Genomic DNA, 26,740 nt, shown 5'->3' on the forward strand with positions numbered 1-26,740 from the left:
ACATAACAATACGAAGAGGAACCCGCGGTAGCGTACTTGACCTGAGCATCCCACACGGCAACCCATGACTTTGATGTCCAGATGAAAAAGGTCACGAAGAGCCCCGTCGTCAACGTCAGGATCGGGCGACTTCCCAATCACCAACTTGGCAGCCGGCCAAGCCAGCCGCTGGGGAGGGAAAACTGAATCATGGGGTGACCGGCCAGCCTCTGGGCCAAGTCACGGTCTGGGTACCCAAATTTGTACCATCCGGCCACTACGCCCGTGACATAGGACATGTCTAGGATTCCGGCCAGGCCAACCCCGTTCGGACGCGTGACTGGCCGGATTGGTCGTAATGGGACAGTACTTTCCACACAAAGTTGTCTGGTAGTATACGCACTCCTCATCGGATGTGATACCCCATTGCAAACACTGCGATTAGAGAGTAACTTGAAGCCTATGCGAGTTCTGACGCAGCATGAAAAGTAAGTCCTTTCGTACAGTACCTACACCATATTCATTAGATTATCAGCGCAACTAACTTCTCCCAAAGATTTCTCGGTGGATCCTCGGGTTCAATCCTGGGCACATCCTTCCGGTCAAACACCATCTTGTCGAGCGGAATCATTTCCGTTTGATATATGAGCTTGTATCCGAATGTTAGGAGGAGGAATATCGGCTGAATACATTACCTTGTCAGTCGTGCCGACTTGAGATAGAGTGGGGACATACTATAGGGACGTAAGATGAAAGGAACAACGAGACGGGACTAGCCTCTCGGTCACTGGCTGGCCCAGAGGGTGGTGAGTCTCCCTCGATCTCGGCTAAAATAGAAGCTATGAGGCAAATCAATCACTAAGGTCTACCGGTGACGCACCGATTTTCCAGCCATTGTGCACAAAGACAGCCCTGTAGATGTCTTTTAGCATCACCGAGAATGCTCAGAAAACAGCGGCAGAAACATACCACCCATTTGTGAACAGCACCAAAAGGCATATGATAAAAGCATACCAGGCAAGCTGTGTCAAAATTGCGTAGGTGAACAATCAGACAAACTGACATGCAACGAACGTATGGTTGTCCTGAATGTCTATTCTCCTTTATCACCGCAATCTGTTGCATTGTATGGCGGGATACGTCATCGTCACGATGCTGATGGCGGCTCTCGGCATAAGCTGTCCCGCGGTACCAGCTTACAGGACTAAAGGTCAATATTTGATTCTGCGGAAAGAGACAACTCTCACCGTATGTAGGTGAACAGCATACCAATCCAGGATTGCAGAGATGCAACGCTGGTTACCGCTGTGAGCCATCCGAATGCCTGGAAAATTGTCGGCGAAGTGTCAATTGTTAAGTTGGTGAAGATAGACAGACCGTAGTCGCACTACTACCGCTACTACTCAAAAACCCGAGAAGCCCCATCGAAGATGATACAAGTACAGCAGCAATAGGTAGGACGAGGAATGGTTGCCTCTGAGGAGCAGCAGGTGAATTGGCAGGTAATAGATGACTTTCTAAAGGTGGCCGTTCCTGAGGATTGTCCGCAGTCGCAGGCGAGATCTGCGGGGGTTCCACTGCATCTGTGTGGCTCCTGTCATCATCGTCTTCCTCCTCATCTGAAGAATCAGCAGTTTCATCGCCTGTCACCGCTGGCTGATGGTATGGGTGGCGGATGAGTGTCGCTAGAAATTTAGGAGCATGTTTGCAGCGAGCGAGGAAGAACAAAAAACGGCTGCTGATATAGATGTCCGAACAGGCAGCAGACCAAGCAGATAGCAGAAGTGCGGCATTGACAACCTGTGGTACCTGAAATAATATTTATCATATGACGAGGACATCGACAAATTGCGAAGCATGTACCACTTTTACCCCAGCGAGATTGAGGGCGATAACGAATGGCGACGAGTATGTCGTATTCTCGTCGCCCTGCAATCGCGGGTCTGACTGGGGCACGAGGAGACCTACGCAGAAGATGCCTCCGACGTAAAATAAGAGACTACGACATTATTTGTGAGTAGTGAACAAATTGTTCAGACGCAGACTGACATTCTGATCCACACCCGGCGTAGTGCACGAGGTACGTTCTGAGTGTACGCAAGTCAGTGTTCTGCTGAGCATTGCACCCGGTCAACATACTCGAGTCGCATCGATGACCTCGCCCGCTGCCTGCGAAAATTTCAATGCACGGATAACATCGGATGATAATCTTGTACGCGTACAATTCCCGGCACTTCTGAGCCAAAGAACGAGAACATTGCTTGCATCAGCACTGACCAGAACCCGAGAAATCGGCCTTTGGGTCCAGTGATTCCGAGATAAGAGGGCGCAAATGGATGTTGCCAGTTCTTGAGGCCGATGAACCTGCACTACATGATCAGTCGCGTGAACTGTACTCTTTTTCTTTCGCCCTTCACCCTTCGGATCCAGCTCCGAGATCGATGATCAGATTGACCAAAACTAGACACAACATGAGATCACGATCATGACGGAGATAGGAGACATACTGAGGAGAACGATGGTGAGGACTTTGAAAGTTGAAAGCCAGAACTCCATCTCGCCGTACACACGAGACGAGAAGCAATTAATACCTATTGCAAGGCCGAGCTGCACGATATATGCGACCCAATGAGTCAGATGCCCCACATACTAGTATAGAGTTTTAAAAAAGTCCTCACAAAGATCCCTATCATCGCGGGGACTCTGAAATGGAAGTCTGTCCCGCGATTCCGTTTCGGTAGTTGAGGGTACTCACGGCATTATGTATTTGGTTTCCCAAAAGCTGACTAGAACCGCTGCTGCTGTAATTTCTGCAGCTATATAAGTGTTGTGAGCACAAAAACGGCAATCACAGAGAGAACCACGCACGCAAGGTAACGCTCCAATTATACTGACCAGGGGGGCTGAGATAAGATAGACGCAAAATTAAGGCACTTATGCGACATACCCAAGCCGCCCAACCGAGCGAGAAGCCTAGGGCAGGATCGACGTAAAGGTCTGCAAGACCAACGACCCCGCCGACATTTGGACTACCGTTTAACCAATCAAATCACGCAGAAGTGCAGATGAATGCGGACACTCACAGGAAAGCTATCATTTCTCCTATGGAAACACATAGGCAGTATACTACTGACCCGATAATTCCGTAGGCCAAGAGAGCGCCGATGGGGCCGCCATGGTAGAGAGCGGTCTTTGTGGGCTGTATAAGATCGTGTCGGACAGCACCGAAAACTGGTAACTTACTCCAGATCCAAGAAATAATCCTGTCCCAATGACTCCACCTACAAAATCACAACAGAGTTCGAGTTATTCTGGACACAGAGCCTACCCTCTACTAACCTACGGAGATCATCCCGACTGCGGTAAACAAAACTGTGAGGATACAATGATAGCTAGTATGGGGTGACATGTATTTACTGTGTCTGCGAGTAAGCTGAGGAGGAAGATCTGCCTCTATGTTCTTCCATCTCTTCTGAAATTTGCGAATGCGCTTGCTGAACGGACTTTCCTTGAGTGGAGGTTGTGCGGCAACGATCCTCACGCGTTGTGCGGTCACGCGCGCTCGGATGTGGCTGTGGCCACGTGGTATTGCAACCAGCCCCACCGATATCGGTGTCGTCGACATTGATTACTCTCCGTCAGTGAGTTCCCCGAGCAGACCGAAGGAACTGGTACGTTGAGATTAGTGGGAGAAGGAAGGACGATGCGTTGACCTTCGTCTTCAGCGTAGCAGACACTTTTGTAGTGCCTCAGCGCTCGTGGCGCTCTGATATGTCACTGAACCTTCGCCGCACCCGGGCCTGTGCTCAACTCTTGCCATGTCCGAGTCAAAGTGCCAGCTTGGCATCGCAACGCCGCTGAACGTTAGATGCAATTGGACAGTACTTATACGCATGCGCGCTCAAAACTAAACCATCCCGAGCTCCATATAGTTATCTGCCACTGCATGGCAAATGGATGCCTTTATGTTGTCGTGTTGCGCTGCTCAGCATCTGATTAGCGTCCGGATCGGTGTTTACGAAAGCCGCACAACTTCAGTGCTTCAAGTTTCAGCTTCAGCCCTCACGGCATGGAGCTGTCTGACGCTCTGGCATGTTAGGTATGCAAGCTCGAACTTATTGCACGACGTTTAACATATTGACGCGTAAGGTTAGACGTGCACTCGATACAGCTCGAGAAAATTCCATCTCTCTCTCGCTCGACGCCGCTTAATCCGCCCGAGTGGTATCACAGGTGTTCACTTGAGTGACTCGAAGCATTCCTGCTGGGGGCTGATGAGTCCTTGCTGCTAGCGTATCCATCCATTGATTTGTCTTGCAACATGGCGATGCTGCGTCTTGCACTGCACTCTTACTTGGCATCAAACTATCTTGTACGCTCGTCACTTGGATGAATCTGACCTTTACCCATACTTAATTGGCAGAACGAATTCGCTGCAAAGGGCTAAATCACGAACACCCCGTCGTCGACAACGTGAAACCATCGCTCGCCTTCTTCAAAATAACACCTGCGGAGCACTGTGCAGTATCTGGTCTCCTGTGCAAGTATCGCTGACAGTTGCAGTTGCTTGTATATCTCTCGTGCACTGGGAGATGTTCCGAGGAACCCTGAGACTGGCTCATTGACTGGATATACAGTCCTCTGAGCGGTGCGAACGCAGATACCTATATGACGGTGGCGATCACGATGTGCAATCGAATTCCATGACCCCGCTTTCTTGCATGTTGATTGCACCCACCCCAATATTCTCAGCCGCCGTTCTCAGGCCCATTTCTGAAGGTAGCTGATTGCCCACATATGGTCCGTGACTTCGCTCGTCTCTCAGAGTAGTACAGACTTCATCGTTGCCAAACACCCTTCGGTGCACAGGATGGTTTTCAAACATCGTAGTGATTTCTCTAGGCAGTTAAACCGGCCTGACCGTCCAGTTCAGGCACAAGGCACACCGCACACCGCACGCGCTGGCGCTGGCGCCAGTGTATGTCGATACTCAACGTCGAATCCCTATCTTGGATGGCACCGAACAGTGCGCAGCTTATGAATACAGTGCCTCTGCCTAGCCTAGCGCTCAACTTCCTATACACGGGTCAGTTCCAATCTATTGTCATTGTGTCTAAGTGCAGGATACGTCGGGGCCGGCGGGATGGACAAGTTCCGACTCAATTCGGAATGTCTACACGCAGTCAACGTGGCCTGTGAGCCCAATCTCAGCGCAGCGCCCCTTGCCCAGCATCAAGTGCTGTATCTCGCACAGAGCTAGCTGTCACAATTTGCCGTGACGTGGAGTTGATCCGCACAAATCCCTATCTCGGGCGGCGCACGCGATTGCTTTCTACTGGTGCACCGCGCAACAGTCTGTCAACCCTACGTGGACCGCGGATGCCCCGTGGCCCGTTGCGGCTAGTTCAGCGCTAAACCTACACGTTGGTAAACTTCAATCTGTGGCGACTGCGTCTGGAGGTACTCCATATCCCATCCAACTTGACTCACCGATAGCCTTCTGAGTCAATTCAGATTGCGCGTACGCGTACAGAGGCTGTACCCCATGTATCTATCGAATTTATACCTCATATCATATGCTGCAACAGCAAAAGTCTCCCGGTCATCTCTCTATGCATCCTTGACGCTTTTACAATGTCGCGCTGCAGTGTGCCGTGCTCCATCTTGACTAACGGGACTTTATCAGCACTGCAGTGTAGTTCTTCGAATTCCGCGTACGGTTGCTCAGCGATATGTCCGAACACCGATCTCGCAGGTCTTGGCGTGAGGGCCGCATTCTACGGCCAAAGCGTCCTAAATAGTGAGTGCTTTGACCCGGAACGGGTGCGATAGATAGCTGATGGGACTTCGGTAGCTCTGCTCGTCGTGTTCTCTCCACGAGATGCGGTCGCAAGTGCATGGGCTAGCACCTTGTTGACGGGTGGGCTTGTTATAGCAGCTATTGTACAAAAAATTAATACAAATATCACTCTGCACCATGCACTGTTGACACTGAAGTATGTCCAATTTGTTGTCACTTCAGTATTTGGCATGCGCTTGACGCGTTCCCCATTGCAGCTTCGCGACTATATCATGCATAAGCTCTCTCGCTGTGGCTCCTCTGTTGCCGATCTGGTGCTTGAGGCCCAGTGATTACTATGCCCGCGAACTCGCACGGAACGCGATTTCTGGCCCAAACACACTTCACGGCGACGCCGACGGGAACGTGCTCGTGAGCGAAGTCTACGTTAACACACACAAGAAGAAGATCAAGGCTGAGCAGAACAAGGAGCGCCTTATCCTTTCGCTTGCTCTACTCACTCAGGTCGTTCTCCAGTGGGCGTGGGGCATCATCCTCTTCGTCTCTCCCGCCTACAACCAAACATGCATCAATGCAAACACAATATTAGTCTTCTTTCTCAAGCCTATCACCGCAAAGGAGATAAACGACACGACGTTCGTCATCTGGCCGCTGTGGCTGATCTTCTCCCTCGGCATCACGATGATCCTGACGATCGTCCTCGCCATCTCCGGCCACAGCCGCGCGCATATCTACTCGTCTCGTCGCATATTCAGATATTCTGTGTAGACGACATACCGCGTCACCCATGGGTGTTGGAAGACCTCGCCCAACCCTGGACCCCGCTGTATCGGCAGTGGTATCTTGTGGCACTATCGGTCATTCCACCCTGGGGAGACCGTATGCGCCACGTGGTCATGTGGGGAAACTTGATCGTTCTTGGACTGTGGGTGATGTACGTCGTCTGTGAGTACTTCCAATATTCATCTCGGCCGTGATCACTAACCCTGCGCTATCGTAGCGTCCGAGCTCCAGATCCAAAAGAACTGCATCTTCACGGGAGAAAACAGCATGGAAGGATTCGGCCAGATCACTGCTTTGCTACTGGCGCTCACGCCTGTCTGGAGCCTCACCGTCGCAATGTACAAGTACCCGTCGTGGCTACGCAAGCAGGAGCACCGCCGACAGGAGGCGCAGCGCCTGCTCGGAGGGCACGACGATGAGGGATCGGCGAGGCCATCATTTGAGGCACGGCCTGCAGGACGAACTGAAGATGCGGTGGACCCGGAAGCAGCTGTGAACGCGGATGGCCAAGCACAGCCTCTCGTACATCCTCCGTCTCAGTCTGCTGGCCATTCACTAGACGTAGAGATGCGTGGCGAGTCTCCCACTAATGCTCTGCGTCGCCCCACGACGCTGGACGAGACGGACCCATCCCATCAGCTGGATCCGTCCCACCAGCTTGATGCACCTGTTGTCATTACCGTTCCAGCGTTAGATTCGAGGTCGGACTTCGGAGAGTGGTTGGAAATGAGATACCTTCCGGTGCTGTAGTACTACGGTTTGTTTCATTCTTGGACTTTTAGTTACCATTGCCATTACCTAGTTTCCGCGCATCGTCCTGCTGGCATCTAACGTTATTCTTTGTGATGGACCATGTGCTGATATCCCTATCATATTCTTTTGCTGCAGCTGAATATACAGGTTGACATTCGCCGCGCTCCTTATCCCTGACGCACGGTGCAGACGTGAGATGAAGTAGATGGGAGCTGAATAACGTAGAAGGCAAGGTCTTGTTATAAGGGGAACATCGATGCGACAGCAACAGTATAACGGGAGGAAAAGAAGTTCGCCAGGCATCGGAGACAGGCTGGCGCAGACGCGAAGACTAGCGAAAACGTTGAGGCTAGCGTCGCACTGTCGATGTGCCTGTGAGCGAGTAGGATACAGAGGGCAGAAAGGCTTGGGTAGGTAACGCATGACACATCAGAAGAGCCAAAAACATCATGTCCTGTCCTGTCTTGCAGCAGAGTGCCTACCTCTTCGGAAGAGGCCAGAACACCATGGGCAGTGAAATGGGGGAGTTGTCGGTGTTCGGAGGAATTCCAGAGTGGGACGATGCCAGACTAGATCGCGCGAAGGACGACGTCAAAGGGCGTGTTAGGGAATACGGGTGAGTCCAGTAGGAGTCGCGTAGGAGAACCTCTGAGAAGCGAGGCACGGAGAACTATCAAACGTCGATAGACTACGAATTGCGAGAATAGAATGAGGCGGCATCAAAGAGAGAAAAAGAAAGCCAAGTCCGGTCGTAGGCAGCGTCTGAAGAGTAGACTGGGCCGGAGAAGAAAAACCTGATAGTTTCCGAGGAATCAACTACTGCAGAAGACAAAGAAGTCAGCGGTGTCTGAGGAGTCGATTGTGCTGTGGAGGAAATAACTGAAGAGGGCGAAGAGGGGGGCGTCCGCGGTCCTAATTAAGGTGCAGGAGTCTTCGTGGTCCCCTTCGTCTCGGAAGCGTGGAAGTGTCATCAGTCCTACTAACACGAAAACTCTTACAAAAGCAGGCAGAATAAGTGATGATGTTCGAAGACATGGGCTCGTCACGAACCAACGGTGTTGGAAGGGGCGATGCCAGGATACCTCGAGAGTCCAAAAATTAGCGCTTCATTTGTGAGGCCGCCGCCCGGGGGAGTCACGGCGGCAGATAATTCGTGACCGACGTCGCCACGGCTGGTCCGGGTCACGATCATGATATCTCTACTCCTCGAACATTGTTGCAGACAAGAAAGTCGAGCGCACAGCGCAATTATCTGACAGTAGGCCGCTCAGGGACGAGATCAGTACAGCAGCGACTGGCAAGACGAATGGTGATTGTGGAGCTGCAGCAGCCCTTTCACGGGAAGTGGGAGGATTACGTTCAGATATTGACGCAAACCCCTGAGCCGCTGGTGGTACTCGAATGTCAGGCGAGCTCATTCGTCGCGCATCCGTGCCGTGCGAGCCAGAAAGAACAAAAGACGGCTGCTGAGGTAGATGTCCGAACAGGCCGCCGAACCAGCAGATAGTAGGCAAGCAGCATTCACAATATGTGGAACTGCATTGTCATCAGTCATAGGATGCGCTACGTCAAAAAATTAAGTACGTGCCACTTTGACGCCGGCCAGCTCAAGGGCGATGATGAACGGCGATGAGTATCCAGTTCCGTGGTTGGGTTGTAAATTCGGGTCCGACAGGGGAACAAGAAGGCCCACACTGGAAATACCTCCAATGAAAAGAAGGCTGTGGTGCGAATCAGAAACTCTCCGCATAAGTCCAAAGGTGCTGACCGACATGCTAATCCATACCCTTCCGAGTGCACGTGGCACATTCTTTAACGGCAGTAAGCCAGGTTTGGCGCAATTTGAACAATAACCCATACCAGATGTGTACTGATCACTTCTCCTGCAGGCTACATACATACCATATCAGTTTGATAGAACAGTGCACCTGATTCATGTCTACTCACAATACCCGGCATTTCGGAACCCGCGAACGAAAATATTGCTTGCATCAGTACTGACCAGAAGCCTAGGAAATAGCCTGCAGGACCAGTAACTGCAAGGTAGGATGATGCAAATCTAGTTTTCCAGTTCTTGAAACCAATTATACTAAGGCTCCTGGTAAGCCGTGCCAACTGATTCTTCGTCTGGAGTAGCTCACCCCTGAAATCCAGTCCCAGCATCCAGTGCTAGGTAGGTTGACGATAACTTTAAAAGTGGTAAACATTGAACTCATACAGAATGGTGGAAGCTCACTTAATGTAACGATCACCAGAACTTTGGCCAAGGAGAGCCAGAATTCCTCTTCGCCGTGCACGTTGGGCGGAAAGCAGTTAAAAAACCACGACCATAGCCAGCTACCCCGTCATACACAAGGCACATAACATAATAAACATGGAGTGGGGCAGCGCACAAAGGTTCCACACAATACGCTAAGCCTGAATAGAAATTAGTTCGAGGTCTGTTCAAGAACCAAATGGATCTCACGGAATAATGCGATGGACATCCCAGAAGCCAACAATGACTACTGCTGCAGTTATCTCTACAGCTGCACTCTCCTTGTGAGCCAAAATACCGCAATCGGGCAAGGTTACACACGAAGAATAATACTCCAACTGTACTGCATAAAACCATCAGAGGCAAGGGCGAAGACAATTCAAATGACAACGTACCCAAGACGCCCGACCAAGAGAAAAACCGAGATAACCAAGTATTGCTGCATTGAACTGCAATACCCACAGGAAAGCGATCATCTCCCTTATGGAGATACAGAGAGAGTACATAACGGAACCTATTATAGCATACCCCAGTAGAGCGCCAACTGGACCGCCATGATGTAGAGCATCCTGAACAGTTTGCGTTAGATACCACGGTTTCCGAAAGCTCCTCGAGCTCACTGCAGAACCAAAAAATAATCCAGTCCGAACTACGCCACCTGAACGATCCCCCGGTCAGTTCAAGACTCTCGAATTCGAAAGAACGTCGAACCTATCGAAATCATGCCAACTGTGCGCGCATGATCAGATAACAGTCACAGTCATTGGGAGAAATGTACTTACCATGTCTTCGGGTAAATTGGGGCGGCAAATCCTTCTCAATATCCTTCCATCTCTTTTGTGATTTGCGGATACTTTGCGGATGCGCTTGCTGAATGTCTGCGACGTTCAAGTTTGCTGTCCAAACGCGTGCCACGTGAGCGCGGATCTCAGGATCTTCCTGAGCACGTGCCGCAACGATCGGCCTGTGGCTTGGGGACGGCGACGGCATTTCTCTTGAAAGAAAGTCAACAAATATTGTATGAAGTAACTCTCTCAAGTTACTCGAGCACGCGAAGGTTGCGAAGAGAAGACGATGAATGTCGGCGATGCCGAAGGATTCAGAGGAAGCGCAAGGTTCATGTATGCAGGCGAACGCGCTCAGATCCACCAAGTACAGTTGAACGCTCGTTCTGACGAACCCCCGGTTTTCGACCACAATACTACTTTGTGGTGCCCTGTGAATTTTCCCCGCATTATACATGACAACTTACTGTGATGTTGCCGGATCTCTTTCCAGTGTTGCTATCAAATAGGTACGCCACGCAACTCTCCTCCTTTCTTTATTGCTCAGCTTTTTTTGCGTACCCTTAGTGCATTGTCCCCGACATTGAATCTTACGTTTCTCTTCTTTCGTCTTTTCAAGTCGGTCTCGTGGTGTTGGTGGTGCGAATGTGAAACATCGAAACTCGCCAAAGTTGTGTTGACAGGTCGTATCGAACGCACAGCATTCGTATGTCCTGGGGTTGTTCTCATGCACCCATATGAACTCATTTGTGATGCAAGAAGTCCCTTCAGCCTAAAAACGTGTCGAGGCGTAATGCTGCATCGGGTTCTCTTCACTCCGAAGACACCACTTGCCAAACGTTCTATTGACCGTCAGGCTAGTACTCCGTTCACAGGCAGTTATATGTCTTCGTGATGACTGTGGTCTCATCTTCCATAACTAGGCGTCATTAGTGGTCCACTGTCGGTACTACCTCGGCCTGTTACTTTGCAGGATGAACCATGCGACACAAGGCGCAAGATGCTCAGGATCTCCTTGGCCTACTGGAGACATCGGCTAGAATGTGGTGAGTGCGCATGGCCATTACCAAACACACGCGATACTTGACCCTGTCACTACAAGGTTCAAAATAATCGTTTCGTAAACAGTCCCGTTGTTTTCCTTTGTGTCCGGGTTTCTATCTATATTCTTAGACTGTAGACACTGCTACCATGAATTCGAATGGGTCAAGGAACTACACGGACTCTTAGCATAGATTTAGCATAATTCACAGACTTCGCCTACTTAGATGAAATTTATAGACATAGACCATTTGTGTACGGTTCAAGGGCACTCGGTGGCTCCGATTCCTCCGAAACATGGTGGCTGACACTGTTTGTGCGGAACAAATAAAGTCTTGTCACCCTCGTCGACCGCGACCAACTCCACTCGCGACCGCCATCATGCAACCCACTCTCATTCGCCGCCAGCTCGGAGGGCTCATCCCTCCCAAAGTCGCTACGCCCTCTCTCTTGGTGAGCGAAGTCGTGAACAAATCTGTCTGTTCCTAATTTTTCTTCGTTAGTCGTCTGGCTCCGGAGCAGGACTTGGTCCTCTCGTTAACTTTTACTCTAAACTGCCGAAGGGACCCGCTGCTTCGAGCGCTGGCGGTGGTATCAAGGGGAGATATTTTAGCGGCAAAAATGCGTCTGGTGCGCCTCTATTGTTCCTGATGCTGGGCATTTGCGGTCTTGGGTACACCATCGACTATCAGAGTACGCGCTATTCTTTCCTGAGATGGCTCCGAGCATTAATCTATATTTCTATCAGTGCATTTGAGTACGAATTTTCAGAATTTGGCTGGTGTTACTAGACTCACGTCGTTCTACTTTTGCAGAGCATCACAAGAACCACGCCCACTAGGTTGCCGGAGCGCGGCGCGGTGGATGTTTGGGGTTACCTAGAAGACGACAAGGATGGCTATCGTGTATCACGCAATCAAACCCATATCTTTTCGTTGACGCACCGAACATGTCCTAGCTAGCATGGCACTGTAGCTATCAACAACTTCCTGATTACCTGCAACTTGGACTTCTTTGCCCCGTTTTATATACACTGACTAGTTGCGGAAAGGTTTATCTCAAAACATTCAGCTCCATTCGAGACAGCTCCTTACCAGTTTCAAGCAATGTCTCCTCCCATTAGTTGGCCTCCTGTTACGTACTGGACGGGCCGACTCCGTGGTGGACATTGACTGCATTGACGGAACGTGTTCTTTATCCTTCAAATCAGATCCCAAGTTGTCGATCGGTTTGGATACATCTAGGATACGAAGCATATCCGCGGTTTGGGGAAACCTTCGCTATGTCCTTCCTTATACGTATGTGAGCCCTTCTTTTACACTGAGCATATCCATCCTTTCACCTTCTCGGGCTATCTTGACGTGTACGTTGCATCGTTGAGGCAACGCCTTCCTTTGGCTCCAGAAGCGACCTGCCGTCATTGTCTCATCTTGGACAATGTCTGGTATACTTATCTCCGTTCTTTTAATTTGAGGTAGCAGGATTCCGCTTCTGCTGTCTATCGCGATAATGACGTGGTGGGTGCTGGCGTATCTGGCCATGGTGTGCCCCTAAATTCTTTTACGAGCTGCTGCGAATGCCAACCTGTATGTATACTGATGTGCATCCCGTCTTCATCCGTATTCGTATCACTGTTCTTCGGAAACATTACTCAGGTGGAGTCGGTGTGAAGCATCCCGCATCTGTATGGCTTGTTTTGGCCTGCGTGTTGTATGTTCCTTTATCTACAACGGCTGTGCTGGTCGCGCTGATTGATACTCTTAAGGCAATCGCGCCAAGGTTCTGGCTCGAAGTTTCGTGTCTCATTGAGCAGTCAATGGTACGATGATGTCGTTCGCGCCCTCAGCACATCGCGCTTACCTGAGCGCGTTATCATTCCACGCGATTGGTAAATTTGGGCGATAGATAGCCTCATATGATTGTACCACTCATCTCTGCAGTTACGTGCAGATGAGTCCTCATTACGTGCGTGAATGTGTTGCGCTCGCGCCCGACTGACTCCGCTTCACACCACCCTTGCGTTGTCTTGCCTGCGTGCTTCACCATGCAGCTGTAGTGCTTCGAATGTTCGCGGCTGCTACTGATAGTAAGTATGTCGTCATTTTTGTACGCTGGATTGATATCACTGTACCGTGTCCACTCTAGCATCCAGTTCGCGTTCCAATAACTGATACTGCAACCAGTAAAAACCGCGTCTCCTCGGCGACACCCCATTAAATCGGATGATGATAAAAATGGCCTTTGACTTCGTCAGCAATTTCCAATCCGTGCCCTTCGTCGCTGTAAGGTTTCGTGTTCCCACTGATGGATCGGAGAGAACGGTCAGCTTCTCTGTCAAGTGTCAGAGTGCATGCATCATGTGCAATTTTGGACCAGTGAAAACCATTCACAGCGATGCTCATGATCTACTCGTTCTTCTCGAAGATGTCTGCACTTCTGGTTGTCTCGCGACGTTTACACCACCAAGGATGCAATGTTTCGGAACGAGTCATCTGGATGAAGAAACGCATATGATGGGTTGAGAGCGTTCCGATCAAGCAGCCCATCGAGCGGATATGAGATGGAAGACACGCCATGCACGTGCCAGATGCGGGGGTGCGTGTACAAGTCTTGTGTTTTGCTGCTCGTGCGTGATCCCCATGGTGTCGCGGTTCACAGCGGTACCACCAGTTCCACGGCACGATCCCGAGGACGGTTCACCTGACGAATGCACGAATGCATTACAACCACTAATAACTACAAGACGGGCGTGCGGATAACGAAGACGACGACATGCGAAGCAAATGCAGTGACATGTGAAATTACGGGAGGACCGTGCGACAGTGGCAGACAGTGGCTGGCATCGTTGCGCTGTAGACGATGGCGATCCATGTGGCGGAACGGGGAGTGTGGACGTCCGTCTGACGTCTCTACGACGGTGGTGTGCGTGCGGCCGCAGCGCGACACTGGAAGCAGTCGTCTTTGACCGTATCGATGTCTTTTTGTACATCAGGGCCGTAGTTCTGGATAACCGCATGCTGTTCAGGAACACGATCCAGAGAAGACGCATGATGCCTCGGGGCGCCATGCTTAGATGGCCTTGCTCACCTTCAGACAAGTGGGTTCCCGGCAGTGTTTGGGGTGGAGGATGCTTCGCTCGCAGTGGCTGGAGTTGCAATCCATGACGGCGACGACAAGGTGACGTTGGAAATGCTGCGGAACGTGCGTGTTCAGCTGACTCGTGCATGCAGAACAAATTCTCAAGAAATATTACCCCACACTTCGACCACCGAGTTCCTTCACTGCGATGGTGGCTGTCAGTGATGGCCACTAAATGAACACGGTGGCACGTACGCGATTCGTCGACACATTGCGGAATGCAAGAAGTGTTGCAGGTATGTCGTGGCTAACGGATATTATGACCCTGTGTTGCGAGTCACGGAGGCGGCTTTGGGCCGGAGCGGCACTTGGACGAGGGGAAGGCGAAGATGGTGGGAGTTGTGGAGAAAGACGCGTTGTGGTCGCCTTGTCTTTTATGCGGTAGTGGAAATGACTCGAAGCGCTGGGCCCAATACGCGTCCAATATCAGAAGCTCGAAAGCGGTGCATGAGTGCAGCACATTGTTCTTGGATCACTGTCGTGAGATATCTCCACCGTCTTAGCACGCAGGCCGCTGGTTTGGCCTGTCCCTGAGACTCGTCCACCGTGCCAGCATCATGTGATGGTCACTATACGATTTTCTCTATCAACGTATGTCATCCTAGACATTTATACATATGTACCGATGCCTACCTTCCGAATATCGAGGCGACTACATACGGATGCCAGTGATCGTTTTCTGCTGTGTTGCAGAGAAATTAAATATTGTCCGAAGTTGTTGTACTCGCCTTCAATCAGATTGCGCCACAAGATGGCAAGCAGAGTTGCCTTACACGGCCCACACTTCGTCATACCTGCGGCTGGGTAAAATATGATGCTCCACTTATCATTCCCTCCGGTGAGGTAATGAAGATGCGAGCAAGGTGAGCGGCGGCGTTGGAAGCTTGTATCGCACATGCGCGGAACACCGAGCGGCGAGATGTATTTCGCCCTTGTGCTACACCGGCGTATACGGAAACGTCTGTATACACAGACCATCAGATCCACCCGTCCGTAGCGCACCTCGGCCCTTATCTTACATCCCAGCCCAGGACGATCGCTGCCTCCGGGAAGTGACTCACACATGCAATATTATTCGGTCGCATGTTAGTACTGCTCCAGCTGAAAAATTTCACTTCGACCGTCGTGCCTGATCCTGCCAGTGGCATGCCAATAGCTAGCAGGAGTCTAAGCTGCTTGAAGTTCAGCGTTCTATGCTGGCGTCAAGTCTACGTGCTCGCAATGCGCAATAACAGGTACTAGCGTGGTGTCCGTCCGGATCTTCGTAAGTGACGCCGTATTCCCTCCAAGTGCAGCAAGGTGGTGCGAGAGCGAGCGCGCACGGAGGGATGGAAGTTTGACGTCCGAGCCACAACCGAGCCACGTTGGTAATAGGCATCGATATCGCGGACGGATAAGAGGATTCCGTCGGGACGTCAGATCCGACTCGGAGAGGCAATCGCCCTGGCCCTTAGCGGATCTAAGATGTACCCATGAAATCGTTCCGCCTTCAATCAGAGCAGAAGAATTGGCAGTCCCCAATTGCGATGCCAACGACGCGGTGACTGAGCGAGGCTCTCATCGATTTGGCACCTTAGCTACCTTAGGTAGGTACTGGTCCTATCCACAGGATGTTATTATCGGTTCACTAGAATTACAATGGGCGAAGAATTTAGTTGACGTGCTGCAGTGATGACTTACGGCCGTCGCAATAGAGAGCCCGATTCATCGCTCGGTGTTTGTCCCCGTCTTGGTCTTGTCACCAGAAGGGATAGGTCTTGCAGGCGCGTAATCAACAATTTGTGCAGAACACTGCAAGAGACGTGATAGACATCTCTGATGGCTGGTATATTCTACGACGGCCGTTGTCCACGATGAAAAAACTGACAGAAAGACGACATAGCCTCAAGGCTTCGACAACGAGCTTGAATAAAATCCGCAGATGCTTGTCCAGGACACTCTGAGGTTAGCTGAATGCCACTGTATGTCAGTAGTGAAACAATCACGCGGTCTATTGCCTGTTGGGTACATTAAGAGCATCTCAGTGGTACAGCGCAACAACAAAGATAGGACACACTACGATAGATCCGACTTTCCGGCACCGCTCTCATTCTCTATAGACACCACCACGAATTTGCGCGTCAGCAGATTGAACACACTCCCGAATATCAGTGCGATGAGTGTGCAGCTCATGATGATGACGTTATACGGCATACTGAAATCTGGCGTGGCGAGGTCGACCAGTAATGTTGACGTGTAGATCCGCCTCGGCCGCCGTCGCAGTGTCGTCAGCGCAGCAGCAGAAACATTCAAGCCTGCTTCTGAAAGATTGCCGAAGGAAAACGGCACGAAAACTGCTGGGGGGAGATCCCAGCCACGTTGTGCATCGGGTGGATGTTCGGTGTATCGCAGGAATGGCTTCAAAACGTCCATCGTAACTTCTAACGTACTCTTCGGCGGCAACGTCAGTGCAGCTTGGAAGAGGGTGGGCCGGGCGTGCGGGACAGGCGCAGCGTACGAGATGATCGTTACGAGATCGTCTGCGAAGCAATCCGTCCCATGTCAGTATAGACGCGAGCATGAGATTGACATGGGCGATGGCGATCGCCCCGCTGGACTGACTACACGTACCACGTGAGACACCATCACTGCGAACGCGAAGGGTGTGGATATAGAACTGTGCGAGCCAAGGCATCGTCTCGAGATAGCCTGTTTGGACCTGCACTGGGAGGTTGTTGGTGATCACGAGCGAGAGCCGGGCGTCTGACTGGCTCGAGCCCTTGAGAGTGCGCTGCACGGACATATGTGTGAGAGGTTCAGCGGCGGCAAACAAGGCTGGAGTTGTGTCGTTAATGTATAAACTCGTCAGGAAAACAGGTTCTTCATACGCACGATAGGAAAACGTCGCTTCTCCAGGCCATCGCATTGCGATGTCCAGCGCGTCCTGTGCTACAAGACGGTAGGTCAGCTGCTACTAACGAAGCTGAATATGTCACAGGGACACAACGCACTATCTTTCACCACAAATACCGCGAGGTCCTCTATAATTACGGACGGATCAGGGGAGAGCGTGTACGACCCAGATAGCTCCACTCGGACCTCGCTTGAGTGTGCAACCGGGCACGCTCTATCAATTGTGCGGTCAAATATCGAGTCGAGTGACCAGTCTGAGTGGCGCACGCGTAGCCAGCTCAGTCATCAATGATGACGATAACGTGGGAGAGGCGGCGAAATGCTAACCTCTACGCTTGTTGGGGGATAACCGGACGGGATCGAAGACGGCCTGAAAGGTTAGTCTCACTTCCACACCGGCATTTTGATGATACCTGACATTGACGCCCAGTCCATGCCAGTCCGCATCAAAGAGGCGATGGGGATTGAGGAGACGCGCGATGCCTGAGAGCGATTTGCAAGGAAGCAGTTTGAGGAATGGTGTAAGATTTTCAGTGCAAACATGCTCCGACGGTAGCGTGGCGTGGCGTAGCTGGTGAGGGGCTTTCCAATCTGGTAGTGACCCTTCAGGTTGGAACGATAGAGTAGGTGACGTGGTGCGCTGCTCATCCAGTGAACCCAGTGAGGCACAGAAGAGTCCGGCAAGAGCATTACGGAGACCTTGCCATCGTTCGTCAACACTGAGAAGCATTTCGAGTTGAATTCACTATGCGCCGTGACAATAAAGTGAATGGACTCACGATACGGGAGCACCATCTCCCATCCACACCCAGAGCTCTGCTCCGGTACCCACACCGGGCTCGTCAGGATAGCCCCATCTATCATAGTTCCAGTCCCCCGCGTTCAGCGACAGATGCAGCTCCGTGACCGCATATTCGCGGAGAATCTGACCCAGAGCAAGAGGGAATAAAGTATAATGCTGTGCTGTCGTTACAGTTCGCACCAATTCCATTTAACTTCGCGCATGAACGTACATTCGTCATCACTTGCGAGACTCTCCGGATTTCTTGGAGTAGCACCCTTCAGCAATGTTGTGAAAGCGAATCTAGTGGCCAGCTTTCCATCCCGCAGAGGACGTAACGTCAACTCTTCGTCAAATTGTTCCGAGGTCGCCAGAACTTGACTGAAAAACAAGCTCAGAAAGAATGACAAGTTTGTAGACCATCCTATGTGCATTCTGGCAATAGAAAGGCCAAACCAGCCCCCATGAACAAACGGAAGTGCCACCTGTGAAGCCTGCGAGAAATTACAACAGCAGGACAGGCGCCTGTCCTCGCGTGTTCGCGATGCACGTGGCTTATTTCTGGGGAATGTCGAATCGAAGAGGATGGACAGACTCAAACATAACAAAAGCAGACGCTAACACAGGTGAATAAGAACATTTAACAGCAGATGACATCTACATTAACAGGAATATCCCTAATAAGCAGCGTGAAGATTGATCACTCGGCACGCCGGTCACGGACCCGCCTCCTTCTAACTACATCAGCAAAAGTCAACTTTTGCTTATTCATCCTTGACGCCTTAATTAAGCAGTTTCGAGCGGTAAGGAAAAATTCCCAAGTAAATAAAGCTCTCCCTAAGAGAAAATGCTACATGCCCAGAGATTACGGGGCTTGTAGGAATATTAAGGACAAATCAATACTTTTAAGCCCAAGAAGTATGCATTAATGGACCTATGACTGAGATGTCGACCCCAGATGAATTTCAGTCATTCGACACAATCCAGCGTGGAATTGCAAGAACTCGCTGTTGATCACCGGACCTCCTGCGCCACTGCCGCCTCCACCGCTCACACCACCTGGAGTAAAGTAGATCCCAGAGCGCTGCGCTCAGACTGTTACGACCGTATTAAGCTATATGTTGGCTTCGATGTCTGAACCGAGACGTTTCGAGGGTTCCATGGTAGTACTCAACTGCAGGACTCCATCTGCGCGAGTCCCCATAGTGAATTCGCCTCTCACCTCCATCTCCCATCGCGTACGCGAGCTTCCCCAAGGACCTACCTCCGCGAAACCTGTGACAACAAAGACTTTCTCCAGATCAAGCATACCACGTAGTTTCGAGACATCAGCAAGGGATTCGTGGGACTCAAGTGCAGGATATTCGACCTTGAAGTTCGTGCGGAGAACTACGTTGACCGTCTGTAAGACGCATTCCGCTTCGACACCGTTAATCATCTTGAAATCTGCGGCGTTGTCTCTAGCGATGGTGCGGCGGAGTTCGCTCTTCTTGTTCAGATCTGTGCGGATGCGCGTAGTGATGTCAGCGAGGTCGGGCAGGCGGTCCATTCCTCCGTTGAGGTCTGCCCAGATTGGTTCAACTTGAGTGATACTGAAAAGGAGAGGGTGCATCAGGCCCATGATGTTGAATGTCATCTCTTTCGCGGAGAAAGTGCAGACACCATGGCTTTCAACGTCGTGTGCAACGACGTTCGTAGCGTCCATCAGACCTGTACCGCGGGTCCAGCTGAAGCGAAATTGTGAACTCAATATTCAATCAGCGAAAAGATGATAAACGTACCCTATCACAGCGCCAGCAAGACACAAGTATTCGCCCCAGCTCTCAGAGTTCCAGCGGTTGAACAACGTCTCGAGCGAAACCTTAGACTCTGAGTACAAGCTGTCATTTCCGAACAGGCCATGGTTCGGTGAGAGTGGCAGGATGACTTGCGTTGGCCGAGTAAGGATCTGGCGGCTGGCCTTCTCGATTTTCACGGCGCCGAGTAGGCGGAGTAAGTTAATCAGCATGATACGGTGGGCAAGTTCGGATTTGTTGTCAAGACCATCGATCTGTCAACCGTTCTCAGGTACTGCGGCGAAGGGAAGAACGTAATCCAGATCAAACCCGAGAGTCGAGTAGATGTAGTCAATGAGGGCTTCGACGTCTTGCTTCGATCCTTGATTGAACGGCACCACGGTCAATGCGGAACCCCTACTACCGAAACACTGGAAGATGCCCTGGTACTACTCTACGATGGCACGGATGTAACGAGAAGTGGTGATGACGATGTGAGCACCCCCTGATAGCAATCCCTTTACCACCTCGACGCAGACAGAAGCTTTTCCAACGCCTGTCAAAAGAGCATTTTTGTCCTTAAACGTCGTGCCTGACGTTGCGATCTCATGGAGGATGTCGAGATATACACCAGTGAGATTGCTACTGTACTCCCAGTTCGTGCCGACCTTGCACTTCAAATGCAGTAAAGGGACCTTGTCCGCTGTGACAGATGCGATGCCAGACACTTAAGGACAAAGGAATTGCGACGATGATCTACGAGGACGAGGTGCCCCAGGACGAGGACGAGATTCAGGACGCTTGCGCAGTGATCGTATGACGCCTTCGTAGAGAGCCTTGATGCGGTTCTTCTGCTCTTCACTAATCTCAGGCTGCGACTTCACTACATTCCACAACTTCAGAACGTCATCTTGGATCTTCTGAATATTCATCAGTGCTGAGATCGTATCTCCGCTGGCCACTTCTTCAATGTAAGCCTCAAGCTTGCGAACGTTCTCGCGGACAACCTCCGAGTAAACAATGTCTCCTTTGGCTGTCACTTCTGTATGCGGCGCAGTGGGGAATGTCACTGGAATGAAACGATCAGTATCACGGAACATACACAGTTGGTAATAAACCCACCATCTTTGTAAAGAGGCGGCAGCGCCAGAACTTCGCGGCAGTTGTCGATGAGCTGCTGGCCGAACTGCTTCGCGAGCTTGCAAGTATCGCCGCGGTTGGGGTCGCACTGATCGATGTAGTACATGTCACGAGCTCGGGATCAGCGCGGTTCATGATAGCGATGCAGTGTGAAGTGATCTCGCAGTTCACTGTGGTGAGACGACCGAAGATGATGTCATAGAACATGAGGAGAGCATCTTGACGGACCCAGTTCCATGATGAGTCGAAGTGACGTGCCTTGAGAGCGTCGAAAACTGGTTGAATGCCATCGATGTAGGTGTCACCGTGCTCTCTGGAGATGGCGTCGAGTTTCGACTGCAAGCTAACAACATTCGCTTTCTCCGCGTCATACTTGATTTCGCCCGCTCGCGAGTCACGCTTGAGGTATCGCATATACAGCTCGATCTGCTGCGCTGCAAATTGCTCTTGGTCAGCTTGGAATTGCAAGAACTCCTCGCTGTTGATCGTCGGACCTCCTGCGCCACCACCGCCTCCACTGTTCGCGGCACCGGTAGTGAGGGAGATCCCAGAGCGCTGTGCGTAGAGTGTGACGAACGTATCAAGCCACGCCTTGGCTTCTGCGTCTGAACCGAGACGTTTGGGAGGTTCCATGGTGGTACTCAATAGCAAGACTCCATCCGCGCGAGTCGGACCAAGGCCCCACGTCTTCGACAAATACGCTTTGATCGCAGAGATATTGAAACCACCAGGCATCTTGCTACCCACGACGCGAGAGACGAGGCCAGAGCTGTACTTACCCAACGACCCTGAGAAGCCAATGCCAAGGGCCGACCCGAGCTCCTCGAGTGGCAATTCTTCACCCTTCTCAGGAGCTGACGTGAACTCCAGCTGCAGATCGCCGAGGATTTCGTTCTGTAAAGTCGACTTGCCGCCAACGAGGTCCTTAATCGACTTCGAAAGCGGAATTTCCTCCACCTTCTTCTTGAGCTTCTGAGCTACAACCACGGAGAGAATTTCGATCGCCTTCAGGGGAACATCTTCAACACTAACGGTCGGTGGCCGCAGCCGAGACCGGAGCAGCAGCAACCACAACGGGAGCAGCTACTGGTGCGGGAGTAGCAGCAACTTCAGGAACAGACTCGTCAGCAGCCGCCTCCGCCTCATCCTCGAACTGGTAGTACACCTCCTTGGTGTTCTTCGCATGACAAAGGATCGCACGGATGCGACTAACCGAATCGTCTTGCACCTCGTACTTCGTTTTCAGTGTCCTCGTCGCCATACCTGTGAGTGTTGGTGAAGGTCCGATCTCGATGAAGCGCTCGAAATTGTAGTGTTTGAAGAGGATGTCCTGAGTTTCTATCCATCGGACGGGCGACGCGAACTGGTATGCCAAGAGCTCCACTAGAGTGATATACGCTAGCTTCTGGCGTTGCTCTGCCGAACCCCAGTTCTCTGTATCCCACTTACGAAGGACTTTGTCGAGGCGCGGTGACAACGTCTGGTCGTAGATCAATTGGACGTAATCTTTCGTGACTTGGAAAGGCTTCGCGATCAGGTTCGGCACGTACTTGCACACGAGTGTGTCCGGATTCAAGTGCGCCGCATTGATCTTCTTAGAGAGGTCTGCAAAGAAAATCAGCAGGAGCATAGGCCTTATTCGGACGACAACGTACAGGCACGGAATGGCATTACACCAGCCCACAAGTAGCAAGAATGGAAGGGTACATCAATCCCTGGGAGAGGGATCGTTGCGAACCCGCGCTCCAATTTGATGTAGCCTTCCGCCTTCTGCTGATCCTTGGCACGTGTAAAACAGGAGTTGATGATTTCCCCAAGCATTTCCTTCACTCGCTCAACGGTGAATTTCCCCGTCAACTAAACAATCGTTAATCGCATGCATCACTGATCACAGGATCGCCATACCTTCGCAATGTCAACCTTCTCCATCTTTAGGTAATTCAAGACGTTGGTCATGGTTTGCAGAGCGACCAATTCACCCGCACAAACATATTGTTGACCCTGGAAATGAAACAAAGCATGAATTGACAGGATTATGGGTAGTTTCATTAGTTTTATGGACGGCATACCTCGACGTTGTAGTTGACGATCTCGAGGAAGCACCGTGTGCGGTGAGCGATATCGTCAATAACCTCCTGCAGCGCGGCATCCGTGAAAGTCTTCGAGATGCGGCTTGGGTTCACGGCACACATCGCATAGTTGGTTAGGTTAGGTTATGAGGCCTCCTAGGACGACCGTAGGGTTGCAGAGGGCGGGGGACCCCAACCCTAGGATGGGGGTTCGCTGAGCCGAGGGCTAGGGGTACGTGTCCGCTTTGGGAAGGAGGCCATTGCCGAACCCTATGGACTGTGCCGTAGGGCACGTGCACCATCACTAGCGCTGGTAAGGGGCCTCTGACCTGCGCGGCCGTCACGGACGACCATGCGTGGAAAGGCACAGGTGGCTGCACAGGCGAGGTGGCGCAGGGGGGGGCAAAGCACGCTGGCCATGAGTGGCCGTCGTAGACGACCGTTCGAGTTGCATAGGGTGCCAGGTCTAAGTTGAACTTGAGCCAAGGCTAGGTACGTGTCTGCTTTGGGAAGGAGGCTGTTGCCCAACACTACAAAAGGTGCTGCAGGCACGTGCACTATCACTAGCACTGGTGAGGGGCTGCTGTCCTGCGTGGCCGTCGTGGACGGCCATACACGGAGAGGCTCCACTGGCTGCATAGGCCAGGTGGCACAGGAGGTAAATCACGCTGGCCACGAGTGGCCGTCCTGGACAGCCATCTGCTGTAGTGGCCACCAGGAGGACAGACCACAAGTGGCAGTCCAGGAAGGCCATGTACAGCTTGCACAAGAAATGGCCTTCCCGGACGGCCACCTGTGGCACTGACCATGAGTGGCCATCCTGGACGGCCACCTACTGTCGTGGCCACCAGAGGGATAAACCAAGTGGCAGTCCAGGAAGGCCATGCATGGCTTGCACAAAAAATGGCCTTCCTGGACGGCCACCTGTGGTACTGACCATGAGTGGCCATCCTGGATGGCCATCTGCTGTACTGGCCATGAGAGTGACAAACTACAAGTGGCAGTCCGGGAAGGCCATGTACAGCTTGTACAAGAAATGGCCTTCCCGGACGGCCACCTGCTGCAGTGGCCACCAGAGGGATAAAGCACAAGTGGCAGTCCAGGAAGGCCATGTATAGCTTGCACAAAAAATGGCCTTCCCGGACGGCCACCTGTGGTACTGACCATGAGTGGCCATCCTGGACAGCCATCTGCTGTACTGGCCATGAGAGTGATAAACCACAAGTGGCAGTCCAGGAAGGCTATGAACAGCTTGCACAAGAAATGGCCTTCCCGGACGGCCACCTGCTGCAGTGGCCACCAGAGAGACAGACCACAAGTGGCAGTCCAGGAAGGCCATACATAGCTTGCACAAAAAATGGCCTTCCTCGACGGCCACCTGTGGTACAGACCATGAGTGGCCGTCGCGGACGGCCATCTGCTGTAGTGGCCATGAGAGTGACAAACCACAAGTGGCAGTCCAGGCAGGCCATGTACAGCTTGTACAAGAAATGGCCTTCCCGGACGGCCACCTGCTGTAGTGGCCACCAGAGGGACAAACCACAAGTGGCAGTCCAGGAAGGCCACGAACAGCTTGCACAAGAAATGGCCGACCCGGACAACCTCCTGTAGGCTGTGGTACTGACTATAAGTGATCATCTTGCATGGCCACTTGCTGTAATGGCCTTTAGAGGGATGGACCATAAGTGGTAGTAAAGGAAGGCCATATATGACACACATAATAAATGGTCATCTCAGACTGCCACAAAGGGTACCGACAAACTTAAGTGGCCGTCCTGGACGGCCATCTGCCGTGAGAAGCCCTGTGTGCCTGTGTTAGCCCACATACGAACGTTTATAGACCACATACCGACGTTTGTAGTCCACATACGAAGCGTCGTAGGCGACATACAAACATTCGTAGACAGCATACAAATATTTCTAAGCGACATACGAATATTTCTAAGCGGCATACGAATATTTCTAAGCGGCATACAAAAAAGGCTTCTAAGCGACATACCGACGGTTACCACAGGCAGCATACAGAGTACGATAAACGACGTACGGAGCATAGTAGACCACATACAGAGTGTCGTAAGCGACATACGGACGTTTCTAAGCGGCATACAAATACTTCTAAGCGGCAAAGGAACGTTTCTAAGCGACATACAAATATTCACGAGAGACGCACTAGACGACGTTATTTCGAGTATCCGTTAGAGGTTTAAATTAGAGTCACACCACGTTAGAGGTATTAGTGTTTCGGTTGTAGTTTCGATTATAGTCAGCTTAGATGAGGATTAGAATCAGGTTTAGTATTTCGGTTAGCGGTTCGGTGAGGAACGTTATCTTTTCGTGTAGATCTATTATGTCACGCATCTATCACGCGTTTATAAAAAATAGACCGTCGTATTTAGTAGGCCGCATACAGAGTACTGTAGACCGCATACAGAGTACCGTAGACCACTATAGACCGCATACAGAACGCTACGGACCGCGTACAGAATGCTATAGACCGCATACAGAGTGCTACGGACCGCTATAGACCGCGTACAGAGCGTCGTAGCCCACATACGAACGTTTATAGACCACATACCGACGTTTGTAGTCCACATACGAAGCGTCGTAGGCGACATACAAACATTCGTAGACAGCATACAAATATTTCTAAGCGACATACGAATATTTCTAAGCGGCATACGAATATTTCTAAGCGGCATACAAAAAAGGCTTCTAAGCGACATACCGACGGTTACCACAGGCAGCATACAGAGTACGATAAACGACGTACGGAGCATAGTAGACCACATACAGAGTGTCGTAAGCGACATACGGACGTTTCTAAGCGGCATACAAATACTTCTAAGCGGCAAAGGAACGTTTCTAAGCGACATACAAATATTCACGAGAGACGCACTAGACGACGTTATTTCGAGTATCCGTTAGAGGTTTAAATTAGAGTCACACCACGTTAGAGGTATTAGTGTTTCGGTTGTAGTTTCGATTATAGTCAGCTTAGATGAGGATTAGAATCAGGTTTAGTATTTCGGTTAGCGGTTCGGTGAGGAACGTTATCTTTTCGTGTAGATCTATTATGTCACGCATCTATCACGCGTTTATAAAAAATAGACCGTCGTATTTAGTAGGCCGCATACAGAGTACTGTAGACCGCATACAGAGTACCGTAGACCACTATAGACCGCATACAGAACGCTACGGACCGCGTACAGAATGCTATAGACCGCATACAGAGTGCTACGGACCGCTATAGACCGCGTACAGAGCGTCGTAGCCCACATACGAACGTTTATAGACCACATACCGACGTTTGTAGTCCACATACGAAGCGTCGTAGGCGACATACAAACATTCGTAGACAGCATACAAATATTTCTAAGCGACATACGAATATTTCTAAGCGGCATACGAATATTTCTAAGCGGCATACAAAAAAGGCTTCTAAGCGACATACCGACGGTTACCACAGGCAGCATACAGAGTACGATAAACGACGTACGGAGCATAGTAGACCACATACAGAGTGTCGTAAGCGACATACGGACGTTTC

At 51.2% G+C, this 26,740-nt stretch overlaps 7 protein-coding genes across 7 annotated transcripts; 3 read left to right on the forward strand and 4 right to left on the reverse strand.

Moving 5' to 3' along the window:
- Window positions 1–502: 502 nt before the first annotated feature.
- Window positions 503–3,331, reverse strand: SCP_0706640 (Arginine permease CAN1; the record flags this gene model as incomplete). The annotated part of the gene is made up of 20 exons (XM_027760589.1): window positions 503–661; window positions 715–806; window positions 860–891; window positions 949–1,001; window positions 1,054–1,174; window positions 1,227–1,303; window positions 1,357–1,788; window positions 1,843–1,978; window positions 2,029–2,066; window positions 2,119–2,148; window positions 2,202–2,343; window positions 2,397–2,439; window positions 2,487–2,586; window positions 2,658–2,682; window positions 2,735–2,795; window positions 2,848–2,869; window positions 2,927–3,008; window positions 3,063–3,169; window positions 3,223–3,260; window positions 3,319–3,331. The coding sequence occupies 20 exons, from the start codon at window positions 3,329–3,331 to the stop codon at window positions 503–505; spliced, it is 1,803 nt and encodes a 600-aa protein (XP_027616390.1).
- Window positions 3,332–5,613: 2,282 nt separating this feature from the next.
- Window positions 5,614–6,547, forward strand: SCP_0706650 (hypothetical protein; the record flags this gene model as incomplete). Its single annotated transcript, XM_027760590.1, has 3 exons — window positions 5,614–5,779; window positions 5,834–5,975; window positions 6,037–6,547. 3 exons carry the CDS (start codon window positions 5,614–5,616, stop codon window positions 6,545–6,547), a joined length of 819 nt encoding a protein of 272 aa, XP_027616391.1.
- Window positions 6,548–6,675: 128 nt separating this feature from the next.
- SCP_0706660 (hypothetical protein) lies at window positions 6,676–7,312 on the forward strand (the record flags this gene model as incomplete). Its single annotated transcript, XM_027760591.1, has 2 exons — window positions 6,676–6,724; window positions 6,780–7,312. The coding sequence occupies 2 exons, from the start codon at window positions 6,676–6,678 to the stop codon at window positions 7,310–7,312; spliced, it is 582 nt and encodes a 193-aa protein (XP_027616392.1).
- Window positions 7,313–11,779: 4,467 nt separating this feature from the next.
- SCP_0706670 (ATP synthase subunit f, mitochondrial) lies at window positions 11,780–12,239 on the forward strand (the record flags this gene model as incomplete). The annotated part of the gene is made up of 4 exons (XM_027760592.1): window positions 11,780–11,851; window positions 11,902–12,091; window positions 12,147–12,155; window positions 12,214–12,239. The coding sequence occupies 4 exons, from the start codon at window positions 11,780–11,782 to the stop codon at window positions 12,237–12,239; spliced, it is 297 nt and encodes a 98-aa protein (XP_027616393.1).
- A 2,068-nt stretch (window positions 12,240–14,307) lies between these two features.
- Window positions 14,308–14,748, reverse strand: SCP_0706680 (hypothetical protein; the record flags this gene model as incomplete). Its single annotated transcript, XM_027760593.1, has 4 exons — window positions 14,308–14,400; window positions 14,486–14,590; window positions 14,652–14,679; window positions 14,732–14,748. 4 exons carry the CDS (start codon window positions 14,746–14,748, stop codon window positions 14,308–14,310), a joined length of 243 nt encoding a protein of 80 aa, XP_027616394.1.
- Window positions 14,749–16,591: 1,843 nt separating this feature from the next.
- On the reverse strand, window positions 16,592–18,643 carry SCP_0706690 (GPI transamidase component PIG-T homolog; the record flags this gene model as incomplete). The annotated part of the gene is made up of 7 exons (XM_027760594.1): window positions 16,592–17,055; window positions 17,147–17,350; window positions 17,408–17,464; window positions 17,527–17,682; window positions 17,756–18,147; window positions 18,208–18,391; window positions 18,442–18,643. The coding sequence occupies 7 exons, from the start codon at window positions 18,641–18,643 to the stop codon at window positions 16,592–16,594; spliced, it is 1,659 nt and encodes a 552-aa protein (XP_027616395.1).
- A 680-nt stretch (window positions 18,644–19,323) lies between these two features.
- On the reverse strand, window positions 19,324–23,316 carry SCP_0706700 (hypothetical protein; the record flags this gene model as incomplete). The annotated part of the gene is made up of 10 exons (XM_027760595.1): window positions 19,324–19,936; window positions 19,991–20,259; window positions 20,509–20,687; window positions 20,745–21,053; window positions 21,107–21,212; window positions 21,296–22,101; window positions 22,157–22,729; window positions 22,780–22,981; window positions 23,030–23,125; window positions 23,194–23,316. The coding sequence occupies 10 exons, from the start codon at window positions 23,314–23,316 to the stop codon at window positions 19,324–19,326; spliced, it is 3,276 nt and encodes a 1,091-aa protein (XP_027616396.1).
- Between the last annotated feature and the right edge of the window lie 3,424 nt (window positions 23,317–26,740).

The sequence above is a fragment of the Sparassis crispa genome, assembly GCF_003851025.1.
Source record: "Sparassis crispa DNA, contig_000006F, whole genome shotgun sequence".
NCBI classification, from domain to species: domain Eukaryota; kingdom Fungi; phylum Basidiomycota; class Agaricomycetes; order Polyporales; family Sparassidaceae; genus Sparassis; species Sparassis crispa.